The 21,759-nt window shown below is 37.7% G+C and overlaps 1 protein-coding gene across 1 annotated transcript; it reads right to left on the bottom strand.

The window, feature by feature from the left end:
• Positions 1-1,951: 1,951 nt before the first annotated feature.
• Positions 1,952-8,674, bottom strand: LOC131438100 (T-box-containing protein TBX6L-like). Its single transcript, XM_058607907.1, has 5 exons — positions 8,216-8,674; positions 6,716-6,875; positions 4,101-4,368; positions 3,870-4,007; positions 1,952-3,405 (listed from the first exon to the last, which is right to left on the bottom strand). The coding sequence occupies exons 1-5, from the start codon at positions 8,301-8,303 to the stop codon at positions 2,857-2,859; spliced, it is 1,203 nt and encodes a 400-aa protein (XP_058463890.1). The 5' UTR covers positions 8,304-8,674; the 3' UTR covers positions 1,952-2,856.
• Positions 8,675-21,759: the final 13,085 nt, after the last annotated feature.

Raw genomic sequence — 21,759 nt, 5'->3', positions numbered from 1 at the left:
TATATACCTTGGAGTGTAATACCAAGGTATTGCTTTGGAAGTGAATGAATATGACTTTCAGAACTGTTTCGTAACAAGACAATAAAAATAATAAACTTTGTGGAAACTACTCAAACAACACTTATTTGTAGGACTTGTGATGCTTTGACTACATCTATTTGACAAAAATTGGTTGCGTTTTTCAATGGAAGAAAAACAATGTTTGAACACAATTAAAAAAACAAAAAAAAATCATCTCCTCAGCAATTTAAAAAAAAAACATTCTTAAAAGCATTTTCTATAAAATGCAAGTAAAATAAAACAAATTCATTTGCCTCAACTTCAAATATAACAGTTTCAAAATGACCTATTTGTTAACTAGTTTTGCTAATAACTTCAGGTAAAAGAGCGCTATCTAAATGCATCAGTTTCGAAAAAAATATTTTTAATTTGATCTACAAAATGTTCAAAGGCACCAAACACTAGAAGGGAAAAATAAAAATACTAGAGCAAAATGACTAGTTTTCTCATAAACGCCCTAAGTTGCTTGATTAAAATTGCTTCACTACTTCGACGTCTTCAGCACTTCTGTTTGATATAAGTTGTTCTTTAATCGGCAAAATGCTTATAAAATCATCTGTGATCTGAAATTTCTCGGTTCAAGTCGTACTGTTGCTGTTGATCTTTTGTTTTTTATTTCATTGTTGCACTTTGTATGAAAATGTTCAGCTCGCGAAAAAACTAAGATTCAGTATAGTATGTAGTAGATGATAAAAAATGGAAATTGAATCAACTTCCGTTCATCAAAATTTACCGTATATTAATTTATTTACTGTTACCACTCTCACCGACTCACCGATGTAATGTTCGATTGACCACTCGAAGAATACCGTCTTCATCAGGCAAAACCTTAAAGGCTATCGGCATTAGGCCGATCCGACCGATCCTAGCTTTCCGGCATCTACATTTTTTCTGCTTAGGCTATGGCTGAGCTGCACATGCAGCTGTGTGCATGTGCAGCTCAACCATAGCCGAAACTGAGAAAAAGTCAACGCCGGAGAGCTCAGATCGGTCGGATCGGCCTAATGCGGATAGCCTTTTAGTTCTCCTCGTTCAATTGAGCTGCTGTCAGAAAGTTATTCGGACATCATGGCCTAACTACTACCTGGTCGTAGTGGCATATGCGTTGTATAAAAAAGTTCGAAGTTTTCCTAAATGCAAAATGCAAAAATCAACGTTCAAAAACGTTCCATTTAATTAACCAAACGAAGAAAAGAAACTTGTCGTCAACCAGCCAAATTTGCGACTCCCATGCAGATTAACACAATTATCCAATTGACTAGCATAAACACAAACATTTTTTTCATCGCCAGGTATTTTCTGACGTTATACATACAATTTGACACAGTGTTCAAATAGTTTGACATGTGAATTGTAAATATGAGACCTAAGCAGCGCTGCCAGCTTACCGTAATTGTTGCCTATTTTGAGGACCGTGATGTGCATCAAAAAAGATCGCATGAATAACATAAATCCATCAACAAATGACAGAGCAAAAGGCGTTAAAATTTATGACAAAAAAGGTAACGAAGCTGATTCTTAATTATTTTTTTTTTGATACTCGTCCCCGTATAGTGAGAGTAAGGTATTTTCAATGCCAAAAGACGCCACCCTGCAGCAAAGTGGCTTTTGTCACTCAACTGAAATACATCGAAAACAATCTAATAAATCCGAATAGATTATTCATAGTTCAATTTTACTTTTCTTTACGTTTCGTCTTAGACTCGTCAGTGCAGAGCAGTACAAATTGAAGTTTCACTTCCAAATACCAGTTGAACGTACGGATACTTACTTGCCGTGAGTTTCGTTGATAGAAAATACAGAAGAATCGGAATCTGTTGGTTGTTTCTCTCAAATATGGTAAAAATTTCATTAGGTATTATAATTTTATTTATTTTCAAATACAGTCTCTTTGTATAGATAACATATCTAATAAGTTTTCCTAGCTTCTTAGGGATAAAATATTAATACAATAGAAACATAATTCTTTGAGTTGATGTTCGATACAATGCTTAAAACAATAACTATAGATAATAGGAATATTTCCCCCGAAACAAGTCCGGAGTTTCTATTTTTTTCGCAAAGCAAACCCCCGACAATGCAACTTCCTACACTAAAGTACTCACTTGACTTTTGCTTTCTTAGGTTGTCCTAAAAATAATTAACAATTGCCTTCTCATCTGCCGCCTTAAACCTTACTACACTATTCAAAATTTCCTAATCTCTGTACATCTTTTGTCCTTGCTACAATTGCACACTAAACACAGAATGGCAGACGGAGAAGAAACAGAATGCACACATTCAACACTGGCCCCGGAGGCTGCTGGGTTTGAATCGGCCGAACAAATGAAACCCTGCACACACAATGGCACCGATTCTTGGCTATAGGTCTGCAAACAAGATTATTCTGTCGCTTGTCAGACTGGTTGGTTGGTTGGTTGGTTGGTTTGTTTACTCAGCCATCTCGCCTCGGTCGGCCACGCCGGAGACTGCACACCACCGCGGAGGGATTTAAATTCCTCCATTCCATAGCAGAGAGACGTCCGGTCCGGTCCCAAATGGCGTCCGTCGGTCCCCAGCTACGAATGGGATGTTTTATGGTCGCATCCAGGTGTGAATGTGTGAGGAACTAATTTACACCCGTGTCTTTTTCTTCTTCAGTTTTTTCATGTTGTATTTTTTCTGCTGTTCCTATCTTCGCTGTACGACCAACGACCAAAACAAGATGCAGTCAGCAGTTTTTCTCTGCTGCTAGGCTTCTCTCGCTCGCGTGCATCGATGCAAGCAACCGCGCGAGGAGCATGGATGGGGAAAGTTCTATCGATCATAGCCTAGGATAGCGGATATGCTGAATCCTAGTTTTTTACCCGAACAATCGACGGATTTCTCCAAGGATTTGGCGGATGTGGGTGGCATGGGCAGCAGGTTGAAGTCTCGCCTCAGATGCTGCTGGAAATGAGGGTGAGTGGAGATGTGTGGCTGCTGGAAATACGGGAACATCAAATCCATCCAGCTGGCAGCCGCTGCCGAAGCCGCCATTCCTGGGTTCAACATTTGATGATACGGATGATGCGATCGGGACAGGTCGTCGTGTGGATTTCGGTGCAGATCCTCAACGTTAACCGGAGAGCTGGTACCACTGGATGAGTCCGAAACTGAAATGTCACTGTCATCCAGGGAGGCACTGCTCGTTCGTTGGCGCTTAGGCTCCGGCCCCGACTCTCCACCGGATTCCTCGGAATCGTCCACCGAACGGGAGCTCGCATTCATCAGGCCGGCCTTTCGCTTACAGCGTGACTGACCTGTTTCCCGGAATCCTTTGGCGAACGGGTTATTGTCGATCTTTAGCTTGGTGATACGATCATTCTGTAAACATAAAACGAAAAGCAAGGAGAACAATGAGTTTTATTTCGACGCTGGTCTAACGATGATGGAGCGAACCGAAAGCCGAAAAGGATCAGACGAGATGGTTATCGGTTTTTGGGATATGTGCTTTTATCCAGCGGCAGTCGCGGTTGATATTTGGAATGGCTCGTTCGATATAACCGCCGAACCAGAAAAAAAATGATTCTCAAATAAAGCCGTTGAAGCGTGTATAGCTTACTCAAGATCGACAGGTTTTGATTTTAGAATCAAAGCATTAATACCGCCCCCTTTTGCCGATTCAAATCGAAACGAAAGCACTGAGTCTGACAAAGACTTCCTAATGGATCATCGTACATTGGAACCGAAGCGAAATGATAGTAGACCGGTAACCGGTGATTACGTTACGATGGGTTCTCGGATGGGGTCGGGTGGTATTAAAGGGTGTAAGATAGAGTGATACCAACCTGATAAGCAGTGACGGCAACGAACTCGGTCTCCGGGAAGGTGAAGGCCGACTGCGCCGACCACGGAATCTGGGACGGATCGGAGGTTTTGATGATATGTATGCGTGGCTGATACTTGTGCATGCTGGTTAGAACGATCTGGAAACAGAACGAGAAGAAAACGGATTAATGATCACCGATTTAGAATATGGTTCGGTAGGCGATCGGTCGGTGGATAGCAACAATACTTACATGTCCATTACTGTCCAGGGTGTTGTTGGTCAGTTTGACTTTGTTAAACACAACCGGTTGGGAAGTCCAGTGGGAACCGAGTGCGGGGCTGTCCGGATGCAAGTACATACGCTGGGGGCTCTGTGGTTCGGCACCACCCGCGGGGACCCACTGGGATCCGCTGAACTTGAATCGGCAATCGCTAATTGGAACCATTTCGATCAGAACGCAGTAGTTTTCCTCGGCTTCGAGTCCATTGAGCGAAAGACGCATCGAGGGGAACATACGTCTGTAAAGAAGAGAAAGAAAAAAGGTGAATTGATGCGTAAAACTGTGAAAATGTTGGTGTCGTTCCGACCTTGAGATATATGTAGTAGCTTTCCCCCCGCCTCCTACCACCGGAAGGTCGATGGAATATATTAAAAGCTTTCACGGCAAATCTTCTCGATCCCGATTGTTTCTTTTCTAATTAAATTTTATTCGTTATCAAATGATTCCGTGTTTCGTTGGAAACCCGTTCAGGTCAGCAAGAAGGGGACGCTTTATTACAGGCCAGAGGAAGCTGGGGGTCGCTGTAAGCATCCAACCATATACGGTTTTATGATTTGTGAGGTCGTAAACATTTAAATATCACCGCAGAAGGTATTCTATACACAAGACCATACACAAGACCTTGAGAAGATCTCGGGATTCGTATAATTAAGAGAACCGCTAGCACTGATGATGATGATTTCCGAGGGATTTGGTTGATCCGATCGAGACGAACCTTCCAAGCTCCCAAAAACTGATTGATAAATCAGATCGTGTAAATTGGTTACCGCTCGGGGATTTGAATCAACGTAGGAAACAATCCGAAAGAATAGATACTGGCGCCAGCCTACGGTCGAATCCACTCCGACCGCTCGCTGTGCCACAGACAATAAACACTTCGTTTCGGGTGTTACTGTTGGTGCTGGTTGCGGGTGTGCGTTTTGGGTCTGAGAACGGTCCGCTCGTCCCGCCGGAACGAGCTGTCCCGCTGCGATAATAACTTCTCGCTTCTTTTCGTGACCGAATCGGGCGCGCCTTTGGGAACAAGTGTTCTGCGATCGACAAATGGATTAAAACGCGCTGGGAACATTCCTGCAAATTCGTCTCCTTAGTTCAGCGGTTTCTAGCATTGGCAAAAGTCATAATGCCACATTAACGTTTTACAGATCATGTTGTGATCCCAAAGGAAAATAAACACTTGTTCCAGCCGGACCGGACCACTTGAACCTGAACACTAAACGATTGGCAGACAGGGTGCTGAATCACAACAACGACCGAAACGTCCCAGTAAACGAGACAGACAGAACAAAAAAAATCATAAATTTCACTCGAGTAGTGCAGAAATTTCGTGCTACGAGTTTTTACGAGACCCATCACCCGGTTCGGAACCGGGTGGGAGTGGAAGAACGATGACCGTAAACATATTTGGCGCCAAACCGAGAACTTCGAGCCTACGTAGAAGATTCGGTAGAAGCAATTTATGATTGTGCTAAAACAAAAAGGCACGCAATAAAAAAAAAAGCTGTGAGTGAAATTATGATTTCTCCGATAGTCCGGAGGAGGTGGCAAAGGCAACAGAAGTAAAACAGAAAAAAATAACAAGAAGACGGGTGGCGAGCGGCGTCTCTTCCTCTTGAGCTGCAGACCATTTGAAGTGGTCGCTTCCCGGGGTTCCGGGACGGTGACCGGCAATTGCCAGAGCAAACACAGAAGGGAGAATCCCGGCCGGCCGGTCTCGGGTCTGGGTCCGACACCACTGGCACTGGGCTTTGCCTGCCGACGACGACGACGGTCGTAAACATTGGCGCCAAGGTCGGGTCAAGTGTTAAAAGCTGTGAAATCAGACTTGCTCACTGGTGTTGGAATTTCAGATAAAGTAACAAAAAAAAAACAAAAACGCCACCAAGGTCTGAGTTATATGGATTTGCAACGAAATGTGCTGTAGAATGCAATTGCTGGAAAGTGCCAGGAAATGCCAACGATTGGCAGCCATACAAAGTAAATTCTGCTTGTAGGTGTTAAAGTGATGTCATGACACTCGAAAATCGAAGTTGTTATAATTTTCAAAAAGCCTCCTAATTATAGATATCATTTCAATTACGAGTTCCAACTGTTCGTACATTCAATAACTCCGATGGTGATTTTTACAGGCTTTACAGGCTCACATATGAATCTCACTTGCAGATGTCACCACGATCGACACGAGGTGCCACCACGATTTGGGTGACGCTTTCACATGAGACACAATTTTGGGTGCAACATTCACTTTAGGCTAGATTTTTGTTTTGCTGTTGGTGACAAGTTTGTTTTTGTTTTATTCCAATCGAATTCTTGTGTGTTTTATACGACATGGAAAAAAGTTGCCTCTTACGCTTAGGGAAATCGTGTGACAAGTGTCAAAAATTGTAGTAGTTGGAATATTTCTATAACAGGCAGGAGGATTTTGTTATCGTTCCGGAACATAGTGGAACGTTTTGAAAGTTCGCGGCAAATAGTGTTTCCAACGTATAGCAAATTTGAAGTTTAAAAAATATAATTCGAGCCTGTATATCTGTTATCTGTGGTGATTCTAAGATAGTAAAATATTTCAAATAATTGTCACCTACCGTCCACTCTTGGTGATGATCATTTCGGTTCCGATCCGGTGGAACTGGCTCCACAACTCCCGGTTCTGTAGTTTGACATCTACCTCCGACGGCAGGGGGAAACGCGGTGGCAACATCAGTGGTCTCGGTGCTGGGACCGGCAGCATCGTTGGGTAAGGATCTGAAACCGAGAGAGAGAAAAAAAACAAAATAGAGAGATGAAGATGTAGCTTCGGAAAATTAGTTGATTGTTTGTGGCTGTTGTTGTAGAGAGCTGATCTCGTCGGGAAGTGCGGGCTAATTAACACGTTCGGAAATCCTGCTGCCTCGGTCCGACAGAATTCCCGATTCGATTCCACAAGGGCGAGCTGGTAATTAAGTTAATTTAACATGGCGTGAAAATTGGAAAATTTCATCGTCATTTCACAGTTTGATGTGTGGTGTTTACCGAAACAATTGAACCGGCAGCGAAGGCCGCCGGAGCTGAAGTCAATTTACTTTTCGAAAGATTTGCTTCCTTCTGAAGCGCACGAAGCAAGGCGAAAGAAACTTTTAATGATCGTATTATTATGAGCTTTGCTTTACGATTTGTTTCGCTCGTTCGCAAGATCATTCCGGAAGGTATAAAAAGTTTACCATCACGAAATTATATTGTACAGAGAATCGAACCATCAATACCATCGCGGATGACCGTAGTCCCATCTTCCAGGTGGTCCAATTTTCACAAAGCACGGGGCTTCGGTTAACCACCATCGAAACCGAATCGCCATTCGTGAGAGTGGAATGAAACTAGGCACGCAAAGCCAATCCCTCCCCTCCTTCAAAGTAATAAGATTTATGATTACCACATCCTCATCGTTCGTCTCCGAACACTGCCCAGCATCCCGTCACCGGATTGTGTTGGACGGAAGCACTCTCTACAAGGTGGCCCAACCTCCCACGAAACTAAGCAGAAGTTCATTAATGTAGATCCCCATCTTTTCCTTAACCACGAGTAACGTAGTCAACCTCCGCATCTTAATACGAGTCACTAAACCTTCATTGATCGGTTCATTGGATTACTCAACCAGCTATGATCTAAGCAGCTAATTACAGACTACCACTGCGACTTCTGAGCTTCGATTTGAGAGCGAACTCTAGTGAGTGGTTCTAGATTCATTTTTTTTCTCGAAAAGAAGGCTAATTACAGGTTCCATGGGCCACCGTAACTCCTTTAGGGCTTGTTTTACATTATTGCTACCAGTGTAACATTAACTGGGCCTTGCAAAAGGGAATAGAGAGAACTAGTTGGTTGTGAACGAGTTTCCTATTAAAACATTTTCGAAGCACGCCAACTATGCGGGCTCCGTCGCGAAGAGTTCCGACGGCAAATATGGATTTCCCGTCGCTGGGGAATTTTAATTGGCAGCTGCTAAACGCAACCCTTATCGGCAATCGAGTACACCCCGAGTTTCCTTATTCAAGTGGGTACTGGCTAACTTTCATCGAAAAAAAAAAGAATCCAAAATTTCCAAAACTAACCTGGTAAACGCTGCAACATTTGCTGTCGGTAGATCTCCGTCTGAAGTGCCAGATGATGGTGCATTCTTAAATCCATTAGTTCTGTCATGGCTGAGATTCTTATAGTTTTTTTTTTGCTTCACGTTCACACACACAAAATTTGCTATAAAACTGGAACTTTTCCAGACAAACTTGCTCCAACACACTCTGCACGCTCCCTGCTTCAGTTATGGGGACCGGGCACTAATAGGGCTTCAGTTCGCCTTCAATGTACACAGGTCACGCAACGTTGTTCTTGTTTTCTACTGCAACAATGTTTCAAACCCGGCTTAACTCCTTCGAACACTATAATTTTCGTCAATCGATTCTCGTCCCGTTATTATACTTTCAGTTAGACATACAAAAAACACTTTATTTAAACTTTCACGGTCAACACGACGACTGCACGTCCTACCAACTCCAAGTTCGCTCGACAACTGGTTACAGCTAAAACAAACAAGCGAGTGCTAACTTCTTCGGCTACTCGTCTTCTTTTGTCGTTTCTCTTCTGTGCCAACGTTTTCGTACCGCACACGCATACACTGCTGCCTTTTTGGGTTGGAAACCTGTTTCCCACCAGCTCTCACTGGTCCTCTTTTGCAGCTATCCTTCTCGAGCTCACGGGCTCGCAATTCGAGAGGCAGGCGAGAAAATACGCCTTGTAATCCAATACCGAAGCCGTGAAGAAAGCCAGCTCGCATTTCTTCATTTTCTTTTCTACCGCACACCACAGCTCGAACCGGTACTGGTTGAACTGGTTTCGCTTACCACTACTGTGCCATTTCGTTGGCTCCGCCCCTTCACTAGTACTAGTGAATGAAAAAAAACTGAACGGCGTACCAAAATTGTGCATGTAGTGGCAAATGCCTTCTTTATTTTTGTGTTGTGTGAGTTATTTCTTTTTTTATCGAATCGACTGCACTTCGTTTGATTAAATGGCGTGAAATGTAAATTTTTGAAAATCTGATGTAGACCCGCTATCACATTCTAATCAAGTTGTTTTGATTGGAGTTTATGGGAAAACGGTGAAAAGATAAACACGACCATTAAAATCGGGAGTTCAGCTTAGACGTGTATTCGTATTACTACGAAATAACATTTTCCTGATTGTGTTTCATTATTTTATGATCCGTAAATGTATAGCTTTTTGAACGATTGTAGAAATCGACTCCAACCTGTGATCATAGTTTTTTTTCGTTTCGAAACTTCGTCTGAACAGTTTTCGAAGATCTTCCACCGCAAACATCAGGATGGGACGCTCGTAATGTCCTCTAAACGAGCAGTATAGGTTGCTTTTGGATGATTTGTTTTCTGCATGACAAGTTTGAACCCTCTATCAATTACACTCTTTCTTTGCAGCATTCAGCAAAGTATGATGAATGATTATAACAATCCTACCGAAGCAGGATGTATCATTTATCGTATATTGATTGACTAAATGACTAGATGTTCACTTAATGGAACGTGGATAACCTTGCGTCTCCGTGATAGCTCATCAATAACAGAGCGCTCGCGCAAAGTAGCTTTCGACATCAACTGGCACAAGCGACGAACTCCTCATATTGCAAGCTACACTTTTAGCACTGAGAGGCAAACTTATCGCAATTCTTCTTACTAAAAACATGAGAAAAATTAAATTTTACCTCGTTAAGAACCGGATTCACAAAGGCCAGAAAGTTAGAATTATTTCAACAAACGTTTATTGAACGGGAAATTTAAATCATTGGTTACATCTGCAAACCTGAAAACTATTACCATGAATTTATGTTATAATTTCATTTCATTCCGTAACTTGTTTTTGAAGCGTGCAATTAAATATGCAATAGAATTGTTGTAAAGTTTTCCTTTATTGAAAGCACAGTCATTACAACAAGTCACTCTAGGAAACACTCGTAAAAATGGTTAATTATCTTTGTTTTATTGTATAGAAATTGAAAAACAATAGTACAATTGGGGACGGTTATAGCGGTTCCCAACCCCGCACATAGGGTCAGGAAGTTTTTCTGGTTCGAAAAGGCGAATGACCTTAATGTCTATAATCGAAACAAAAAAAACAGTACAATTCCGTTTGAATTATTTGTAGGTACAAGTATGAGAATAAGAGGTTAATGATTAATTGATAAAAAAAATCTAACTTGCGGACATATTGACCATCTCCCGAGGCTGGTTATAAAAAAAGGCGATTGGGTACTGTCAGAGACATAAATGGATGACGTGAATACAAATAAAATTGACGTGCTTTTTCAACACTTCCGAGTATAGATAATCGAATGTACTATTTGAATGACTGTGGGAATTTGCAAACATTCAATGCTTCACTTCCAGAATTCCATCGGTATAAGGCGGAACACACAAGAACAACAAATTACAGGATTGTGTAGGGGACCAGAACGATTACGTTGACATTAAATATGCAATGTTCTAATTCAAGATAAATTCATTTAAAATAGAAAAATTCAAAACAAGTCGCCATTTAGGGTTACTAAATTTAGATTAAGAATCAATATGACATTTATTTCAATAACTTATTTTCCAAACCCAAATTCAAATTATATAGCGAGCAACTATAAATTATTGATATACACTTGCAAAGTGTGGACAAAAAGTATCTATTATTCCTTCAAAAAATTTTTTACACATTTACACATTTTTTGCACATAACTAAAAAAAAGTGAAACAAATCAATAGTATATTATACTAAAATTTACCTCAACCATCCTCCTTAATCCACTTAAATTATTTCTTTTTGGGAACCTGCAAAATACCGGTTGAAACTAAGTAGTACTAACTCTGTGGACCATCTCACGAATTATTTTGACTTTTAGTTAAAATTTAACAGTCGATTTTGTAGTTGACTAAAATAACCCTGCTCGAAAGTATGGTTATTTTTGACAGTTCGAAAGTTAATTACCCACACTAGAAAAAAAATCAGAATATTTAACAAAAAATTTTTATGCGTAATTTCTTCTCCTTTCGATCAAAGAAAATTCCCCAAAAGAAAGTTTCAATACGTTGTCACGTAAGTTTTTCTCAGAGTTCTTCTTACGTTCTCGGTTTTATTATATCACTTGATAGCATAGCATCGCCATTATTATATCACTTGATAGCATTTTATTTTCAGTGCAAAATAATCCCAAATAAATTTCTGCCTCCCATTGGTTGGTGGGCTTGACGGTATTGCAAACATCATCACATACAATCAATTAGCGTTACAATTTGATAAAGATATGCGTTACAGCTTTAAGCTTTATAATTGAATTAAATAAATAAGATGTTGATTGCATTACGCTCCAACATCCGGGGTTGGAGAGTCCGGTAGGGCTTAAATGAGCTCTTTTTACCTTTTTTATATACATAAAAAATAGGTATAGAATTCGCTCAAACTTTAGAAATTTTTTCCGAGGTCCAGAGGGCCGAATGACATATACCAATCGATTCAGCTCGACGAACTGAGCAAATGTCCGTGTGTGTGTATGTGTGTGTGTCTGTATGTGTGTTGTCAACTAAGAGGTCGAGATCGGACCGATTTTGATCAAACTAGTCGCAAATGAAAGGTCTCCCCGTCACCCAGAACGCTATTGAATGGTTTTGAGATCTGATGTTTACTTTTTGAGTTATACGAAGTTTTATGTCAAAATTTTCAGTTTTTTGACAGTATCTGTCACAATTGACCTTGAAAACAGAATATATTTTCAGACTTAGATTCCGCACGGTAATACCTATTCAACAAGCCATAGATTCGATATCGACATTTTTGTGTGAACGACTTTTCCCCTTATTCCAGCAGTAGAAGTTTTGAGCGCTTCTGGCAAAGAAATGCTTGGGAGCAACGGAAAACACGATTTTTTATACTGTGACATACATTTGTTTCTAAGTTACAAAAAGACTGTGTTCAGCATCCTTTTTCATGACAATTTGCCTTGGACCGAATTTAGCACGGTTCGTTTTTGGCAACACAATCGTTCGAATATGGTATATGTAAACCAGATGATATCAGCATTTTCGAGTTGAAAGCAATTCCATAATTATATTGATTTAAATTACTTACAGCAATAAAAGCTGGAAGAACATAACTTCCATATACCATACGACTCAGCTCGTCGAGATCAGCAAATGCGTGTGTGACAAATTATTTCACTCAATTTTCTCGGAGATGGCTAAACCGTTTTCTACAAACTCAGATTCATATGAAAAGTAGTACACTCCCAAACAAGGTTCCTGAATTACGTTTGGATCCGACTTCTAATTGCGGAACCACAGGATGATATATGGAACGAAATTAAAGTAATGCAATTCATTTTTCTCGTAGATGGCTGAACCGATCTAAGATTCAAATGAAATCTAAGAATCATCTATGATTCAAATGAGAGGTCTTAAAATTCTATAAAATTTAGTCAGATCCGATTTCTGGCGATACAGGGTGATTAGTATAAAATTGTCCATTTCACAAAAATTAATCAGGTTGATCGGGTTTGCTGATTTGGATAGTCGATCACGAAATAAATTTATTTCAGTTTAAGCGGTATTCAGTTTTCGATTCGGAATGTACCCCCAAATTTTAATTCGCACTACAATTTCTCAAAGATGTCTACACACTCCTCAGGTGAATTTAACTGATTTCGGCTACACCAATTTTAGAAAGTCAGTTCCAGTATCGAATCGTTTCTCAAAGCTTAATCATTTTTTCAAAAAGGCCAAATCGAACTTCAAAAACAAAAACTCAAATTAAAGGACTTAAGGTCCCATCCAAAATTGGTGAGTTTTATCCGATTCTGAAGTTACAGATGATGAATTTTTAAAATGCATACCGATATGAAATATGTAAATTGTTTGGCGTATTAATTTATGGACATTCGAATCATTTTTGGTTATGCTCGTTCCTGAATACCAGCTCTAGAAGTACCATAAATAATGACGAAAAACTCTAAAGTGGAACTTACTTCGACATCTCATGGAATGTTCAATCGAATGTCACACGTTAAGATTGAAATTCGATACGATTTGCAGATTCGAAATTACAGGGTAATGAATGATTAAAATCTCAATTTGCGTTTAAAACGACAATAATTAAAATAATGTCATGAGAACTAGAACACCTAAGAATATCCATGCAAAAAACACATGCGGATTGATAAAAAAGGTATCATCTCACTGCTAGGTGGAATTATCACGTTTTTATGTTTTATTTTCATACTACCGGCCTTTATTACCAGTGTGAAGTGGAAATGAAATTGAGTGAACGTATCCCAATTGGGTTTCACACGATGACAACAAATGAACGGTAAATCGAGTCCATATTTGACGTTTATTTGTGGTTTGTGTACAATGAATGACTGTGGAATGAGATAGAATATTGTAGAATATAACGAAAAAATAATGACTTAACCAATGAGCAAACCACTGATAGCTGTCAAACGATGTTCATTCAGTTTGTATTGTGAGGATGTATCGTTTGGGACCTGATGGGTGAGATGATGTGTAAGTGAAATGTAAGAGTAAGTGCATGCAAGAATGGGTATAAAGGCCACCGTTTCAGCTCAGGACTAATGATCGACCATTAGAAGAGATAGAAATTGGGTAACGGTACCCCCATTCATCCCAAATCCATTAGTCATTTCATATACGAGAACCATTGGTTATAGTGAGATCTGTTATCTCTGTTTGATAGATTAACTTCAGAAGTAACATGAAATTTGGAGCATTTTGCTTCGCTAAAACAGCAGTATTGACGATTTCCGAACTACTGCTATGCGTTATTGCTTCTTAGAGACAAGGCAAAGACTTTGTATTCGATTTTATCACAATTCGTTTATTGAAAGTCGAGTGATCGCTAAAATAACATGGTGACTCTACTAATGAGATGACTATTGGCACACTAGTTTTTTTCTTAGGATCTATTAGAGTAGAAATAGTAACTCAATGTTGTAATACTTGCGTGTGGAATACATGTAGGTATGTATGCATGTGTGTATGTGTGTGTGCCTGTGTGTATGTATGTAAGTATGTGTTTTTGTGTATATGTACAATATACATTTTACCGTGCATTTGGGTGCGTTGTATCAAATTGGTAGTGATGCATTTCCATTGTGAGTCAGTGTACACCAGATGCCCAAAAGTGCCTGAGCGGATGGTAACACTGTCAAGGATCAACCGAAGATAACGAAATGTGAACATGCTGTAGCAATACTTATGGAACCCAAGTGTCAATATAATTTGAATATAAACGCATTAAAAAACACTAATCCTTTTTTTTGGAAATGGATGACTGAGCATGAATAGAAAATTCGGAATAAAGAATAACAAATGTGATAGATGTGGAGCTGAAAAATTGGAAAATAATTTAAATAACACTCTTAGGAAATCTTAGATACAAAATGGAACATGGGTAAGAATAAAAACACCACTGCATACAACTAACTTTTACATTTCAGGAAATAAAATAACATATCAGCAAAAGTACGGAATGGAAATAAAATAGAAAGACAACAAAAGACACTTACGAAACACTATTGAATAGAACCACTGGAATTAAGGTAAAACAGAATATAAACTATGACCAAAGGTAAGAAAACCTACATTAATAAATAATAAAAACTGCTGGGTAATAATATAATTTCATTATATTAAAAAAGGCGTTTATATGGCGCGCATGCGCTAATTCGGCCTAATACAAACTAACGGGGAGGAAAACACATTTTGTACAGGGCTGTAAAGCTGATTGGAACCGTATTCCCCATCAGAATGTGATATGAGGAAACTATAAGGATAAGGAAAATTATCCCAAATAAATTTCTATCCGTCAAGCTTTAAAATGGGCCGAAGTTTTAGTTAAGTTTGATTACTCAACAAAATTCTTTTAAAAAACGACAAAGACTCTTTTATAAAACGATGCAAAGTTGGAATCAGCTAGGTGTAATCTAGTATTGTAATCATGCCAAAGATTTTGTTCTGCAACAAATAATGAACCATTTCGCTATAGGCGAGAAAATCGATTATAAGAGCTTATTGTTTGTAAATTGAATGATTAAATTATCCGTCGTTAGTGCCTGTTTTACTAGCGAACAAAACGTGTCGTAAACCCACTACAGTCAATCACTGAAAATATTCAGTATTTCGAAGTGTAGGATCTGCATGATACGATTTGTGGAATGATTCGTTCAATTCATGCGGTTGGAATATTGCGCGCCTTATTTTGGTACTGAATTTCACCTTAATGCCTTGATCATACCAAACATTTTGAAAAACTTTAATTTTGAGTTATTTATGATTATTCCATTCTACTTAAAGCTTCACTATAAATTGCTGCACATATTACCGATGGTAGGGTGAATTTTGAAATGGCGTGCATAGTAAGGTAAGACGTATTTATGTCAAAAGTCGTCTTACCGTTCGCTCGATGTCGTCCGACGTTGAAGTCGGATACTTACAAATGATATATCGAATAAATCCGGAAACTAGTCTCAAGTGCTTGTACTTCAAAAACTATATACATTTTCAGAATTTGACAACTTATCCAAAAGAAAAACAAGGATTTTTTGTTTTAATTTTAACAAGCTACAAAATATTTCTTTGATGCATTTCAGAGTTTTATACATTTTTGTGTTTCTGTTTTTAATTTGAAAAATCGTCTATAATTATGTTATATTCTATCGTCTAAGAATATAACATTCGAACTAGATCGTCTAGTTCTAGTGTGTAAGATATTATTTCAGTCACTATTCTCAGAGAAAGCTCAGCCGATTTTCTATGACTCAGTAAAATGATTGACCCTAAGATGCCATACAGAATACCTGAATTTTATTTCAATCCGACTTCCGGTTCCGGAAAAAATTGATTGTTCCCATTATCAACCACGTAAAGTGTTAGAATTTCCTTGAAATTTGTTCATAAATTTCTTCAATTTGTAGATTACCAAATAATCTCACTTCAGTTAAACCGGTCCACAGTTTCCGTATCCGAAAGTGCCGTAAATGGTGGAGAATAATTCTAAAATGCAACTAAATGAGATTTCTCAAGAATGGTTAGGGTCGATTTTAGATTAGATTCAATTGAAAGGTTCTATGGTACATTTAATATGCTTCAAATTTGATCTGGATTCGACTTCCGATTCCGGTTTTATATAAGAAGATGAACGTTAAAAATTTCAAATCGTCATCCAGAGTGACGATGAAGGAATAAACAAAAGTAAACTAAACTAAACATTGATCCAAATCGTAGGCCTTGTCGATTGAAGTCCAATCGTACAAACTTTGCCTAAAGCGGACCCCGGTTTTTGATTTCTGAAGGACTCATATTTCCAAACTCATTACTATTTCTTGAGAATGGCTACACAGAAAAAAACTAAGGAAATTTACACGACATGTGAACCAAAAGTAATGTTAAAACGACATCAGTTTTATAAAAAATTCCACTGAAAACCACCAATAATGTAAATGAATAGATAAATTGAAATGAATAGATTTTTCAAAAACGTATACCATATTTTTAGAATCAGTTCGACTCCCCGTCCGGAATAACAAAACGATAAGGGCTTAAGCTTTCAAATAGTTGTTCAGTTTATGCTAGTTGTTGATGATTTTTCTATAGTATTATGTAGGTTCTGTGCTAAAAACTGTTCCAATATGTAGGTTTTCACAGATAAAAATATTTTGTGAATTTACATGTATTTTCATGCACATATTTGGAGCAGGTAATTGAATGGAAAACTACATTACAAAACTAAGCGATTTGTAAAAATACAGCCTTGTTCAATGAAAAAGTAAATGCATTTCAATGTAATTTTACATCAATCATGATTTTAATTCAGATTTTCGTTTCAACTGATGTCTGTTTAATAGTACTATTGGTTTACATGTCGTGTAGGTTTCATCTTTTCTTTCTGTGTTGTTAGTTGATGAGCAAACGAAAAATAATTTTTGCTGTACCGGTTCCCGAATTTGGAAGCATCGAAATAGTCATTAACAGACCTAAACAAACCGGAACTCACCCCCTACACAGGGATAGGTAAACCGATTTTCACCAAGTTAGGCTCAATTGAAACATCGACTAATCTCATAGGTTGCTACGAAATTTTATTCGGATTCGACTTCTGGTTCCGGGAGTATAATGCGGAGTGTGTTAAAAATGTCAAAGTGATATTTTACGTGGCGATGCAAAGAACGCAAAAACTCTGAAACCGTCTGTTTGACCAAATTGTTCAACTCAAGTTTCACCGGTCCCTAGTTTCAGATTCCGAAAATACCGAAAATAGTGGTGGGAAACTCTAAAATGGAACTGAATTAAATTTCTTAAAGATGGTTAGGCTGATTTTCACAAACTTAGACTCAAATATAAGATCCTATAGCACGTTGAGTATTCTCATATTGTAGCTGGATCCGAGTTCCGATTCCGGTATTATAAGGTGAAAAATGTTCAAAATTTTACATCTTCATTAATATTATTCCAAATCGTAGGTCTTATTAGTTGATTGCCAATCGTGCCAACTTCGACATTAACGGTCTCAAGTTTTCTCTTCCAGAAGTACAGAAAATAGTGATCAAAAACCATTTCGATTTCACAGGGATATTTGAACCGTTTTCAACAAACTTAGGATAAAATCAAAGGCTGTATGATCACATAGATTGCTGCGGATTTTCAGACGGTTCCGACTTCCTGCTCCGGAATTAGGGAAATATGGGACAAAACGCAAAGCTTTTCTCAGAAGTTATCAAATTAGTTCGAAGAAATTTCAATGCAACTGAAAGTCCAACACTATAAAATATTATTAAAAAATTTGTATCTATGGGTGGACCAATTCTGGATAAATAAACAAAAACAAATATGTCATTATTATATGTAATGTTTGGTGTTCGTAGCACAGTAATTTTCTTGAGTTATAAAGACGATTTGAGTTATGTAACCAGTGAACTTATGTGCCAATTCTTCGACTATTATAATTTCGTTCGAATACAGATGATGTATCTATAATCATATTTGATAATCATCAAAGTTATCGCCTCCAAACATACATATTATACGATTCAATTGCGAATCATATTGTTTTTAGTGGAAAACATATCAAAAATATTGTTAATCATGATATAAATGTTTCATCAACTTGGTGGCTTGTCCCCAGCATGAAACAAAAATTTCAGCTTCTATCTTTTATATCTTAGAGCTAATGCAATATGCCGTAATAAACAACCATGGAGAAAATTCAGCTCGATGATGATGAAGCTCAAAACTTCCTGTAATTAAAAAAAAAACTAATTTGAATCAGGGTTGAAGTTTTGCCTAACATATAAAAATAGAAACATTTACTAACGTACAATATTGAATACCTATCTCAACAATCCAGTATTTTTTTCTAAGCTTCAAACAAAACCTCCATATGGAATCAAAATGCACCTGCTGATTCATCTTCAAGTGCACAGGCTCAAAAACAGCAGCTCCATTACCGCACCTACTGTTTTGTCAAGTGGTTCCCATTAGGATTATTGTCTAGTTAGGCGAGTCCCAACGGAGATCCGACCCAGGCAGTCACCTGATTGGCCCGACTGGAAATAACAGGCTGAATAGTTTTGCCCATCTTTTGCGCTGCACTGGATGCGGCCTTTCGGCAAAACAAAAGAATCCCATCGATCGATCGATGCCTAATTACTGCCGGTGCACGCGGGTAGACCGTCAACTGCCATCACTGGGCTCAAGCTGTGGAAAACACCCATTCAGTGGTTCCGCCGCCGTGCAGAGCGAAAGTCTCAACGAACTATGGGCTGGGAATCCCCACCGGTTTTGTCAATGTAATACCGTGAGCCTCGAAGTGCTGTTTATTGTTTTTGCAGGTAGTTTCTTATATGTTTTTCTAACTTTTGTTCTAAATCGACGTTTGACACATTCGAGGCGACAACTGCTCGTTAGTAATTTGGGACAAATTTCGTACCTGCTCCACAGTCCCATTTCCCTATCCAGTCGGTTTCCGTTGGTACAGTACTGTTCGACTACACTTCGGCAGAATGCTCATAAACATACTGCAGACAAATCCGACAGTTGAAATAAATTTTCAATTTTCTAAATAATTACTTGTGTTTAACACTTCCACGAGATATTTCTGATTCTGAATACAAAAGAAGTATTTTGAGAAACCATGGTCAATCGTCGATGTAATTATAAAATCAAATACCATTAGTTATTTGATTGTTAATTCATTGAAATAGAATCATATTTACATTTCCTACATTATTGGAAAGATGTTGCCATTCTTGGAATTCGGGAGAATTTCTTAAATTTTAACATTGAGCCCACAGATCCTTGAGAGATAAAACATGATGCTTTCTGATTTTTCAAAATAAATAATAAAATCAGTAGACAAACAAATATTCAACTTATACAAATTATAAATAGTAGTAATGAAATTATTGAAAGCTGCAAATGAAATCCAACTGAATGAAAGACACATAAGAATCAATCAAACACAAGTACACATTCATTTCTCATGAAAATAAATTTAATTGTTACGAGTGTGCTTTAATTTTGTTTAGGATGTATAAGAGCTTGTTTTAGAGAAACAAAATAATTATACAATGAACATCGTCGTCCCACATCACATTTGAACGACTAAATGCAAAAAGTGCAACTTAGTAAGTATTCGAGTTCAAGTATTTTCGAATGCAAAAAAACACGGATTTCCAGCGATTTTCTCAAAAACGAAGAAGTGGAGTTTCAAACGAAGCAGTGGAGTCCTAATGAAAATCGTCTCTTTTTCGAAGCGAACGGCGCACAAAACAAATTCACAAACGGTCCAATTGCGAATATACATAGTAACATTTTTACAAAACAAATGTTTGAAAAACTCGTGTCCAACTTTGGTACTCAATGTTTCTATCCGCATTCTTAAATACCTCAACGGGTTTTCTAAACTAAGTTGCACTTTTGAGAAATTTCTGAAATAATTAGCAAGTCATAAGACTTCACATACTCCGATTCGGATGAAACTTTTCACACGTTTTTAGTATGACAAAAGGTTTATTTTGCACGGACACAGAGACCAATCCGATTCAAGATTGATTTTTGAGAAGGTCGTATGAATCTTTGCTTGCACTGTCTTCCAGTCATGGTAACTCGGAAACTGTAAATAGTACAATAATTGTCCCAAGAAGAAGTTGTAGGAAATCGATTGGGCACTCTTGATAAACATAAAAAAAAATATACTGAAAAAAACTGAATACGTTTTTAAGAACTAGAAAACCAACCAAAACAGTAAAATTAAAAAAAAACGTCTCCTATATTTTTAGAAATAATGTTAACCTTAATTTGAAGCCCATATTTTAGTTCAAATTTTATTAATTTGAATTTAAAACGACGAAGTTAAAAACCATTTACCAACATTTGCAAAATTTAAAGTTTTTGATAAAAAAAATTTTCATTTAGACCCTAGAATATAGTTTTACAAAAATCCGAATTATTTGACTTTCATGTCTAAATATCTAGAGAACGGCTGCTTCTAGAAGAAAGGTTGTTATGAGCAAATTTATTTCTTTTATTCTGTATCCTAGTGTTTGAATGATTATTTTTTGTCAACAATTTGAAATTTTTCAAATATTAATTGTTTTTCACATCAAAATGTGGGCTTCAAGTTGAGGCTCAGAGCAAAATTCTTCAGAAATATATTAAAGAAACTTTTGCGTTTCGTCTTTGAATCATCAGTGCGTAGCAGTTTGTATGTTGATTATCGAATATTTATTTGCAGAACAATTTTTGCTATTACAACGAAGTGTAATGTCTAAACTGACGTCTCGAACGAAACAGATTTTGGCTAGCTAGCCATACGGACTTTGATAATTTCAAGGACGAAATCTGTTTCGTTCGAGACGTCAGTTTAGACATCATACTTCGGTGTAATAGCAAAAAGTGTTTTGCAAATAGCATTAACTTTCGTCAACATAAACTGCTATGCACTGATGAGTCAAAGGCGAAACATAAAAACGATTTTGAAATGGGTATATGCACCTAGAATAAATTTGGGGGTAAAAAAGTAACCTTTTTATCCAATTGAAAAGACGTTTTCGCTTTAATTTTAGTTTTTAGTTGATTTTCTGATTCTTGAAACAAATATTCAACTTTTTTTACAATGTAGGGGAGAGTCGGCAGCCTTGGCTCAGTCGTGTTTTATCAAAAAGTATTGAAGGACTTTATTTGATTTTTTTAATTATAAGTAATTTCAGTGATCTTCAGCCAAATTTCATCAAAAATATTTGATTACTTCAAACGAAAAAAAAATTAACCGCGATGGCAATGTAAATTTTTGTTTTCAAGATTTTATATAATTAAATTGACAAGCTGTAAGTCTTTTTCTTCTGTTTTGCTGAGAATAATGAAATTGAGTATCAGAGAATATGATTTTATAGATTTCATTACAATTCGAGTATTGCAAAAAATGTTTGAAAAATAAATATCTTAGAATACAAAATCGGGTGCTTTGAGCCACTGCAAATGAACAGAAAAAACCCTACTAAATCCTCCTAGTGGTGTGATAATGTCTTTCTGTTGCC

The sequence above is a fragment of the Malaya genurostris genome, chromosome 3 (assembly GCF_030247185.1).
Source record: "Malaya genurostris strain Urasoe2022 chromosome 3, Malgen_1.1, whole genome shotgun sequence".
NCBI classification, from domain to species: Eukaryota; Metazoa; Arthropoda; class Insecta; order Diptera; family Culicidae; genus Malaya; species Malaya genurostris.
This window is presented reverse-complemented; position numbering and strand designations above follow the sequence as displayed.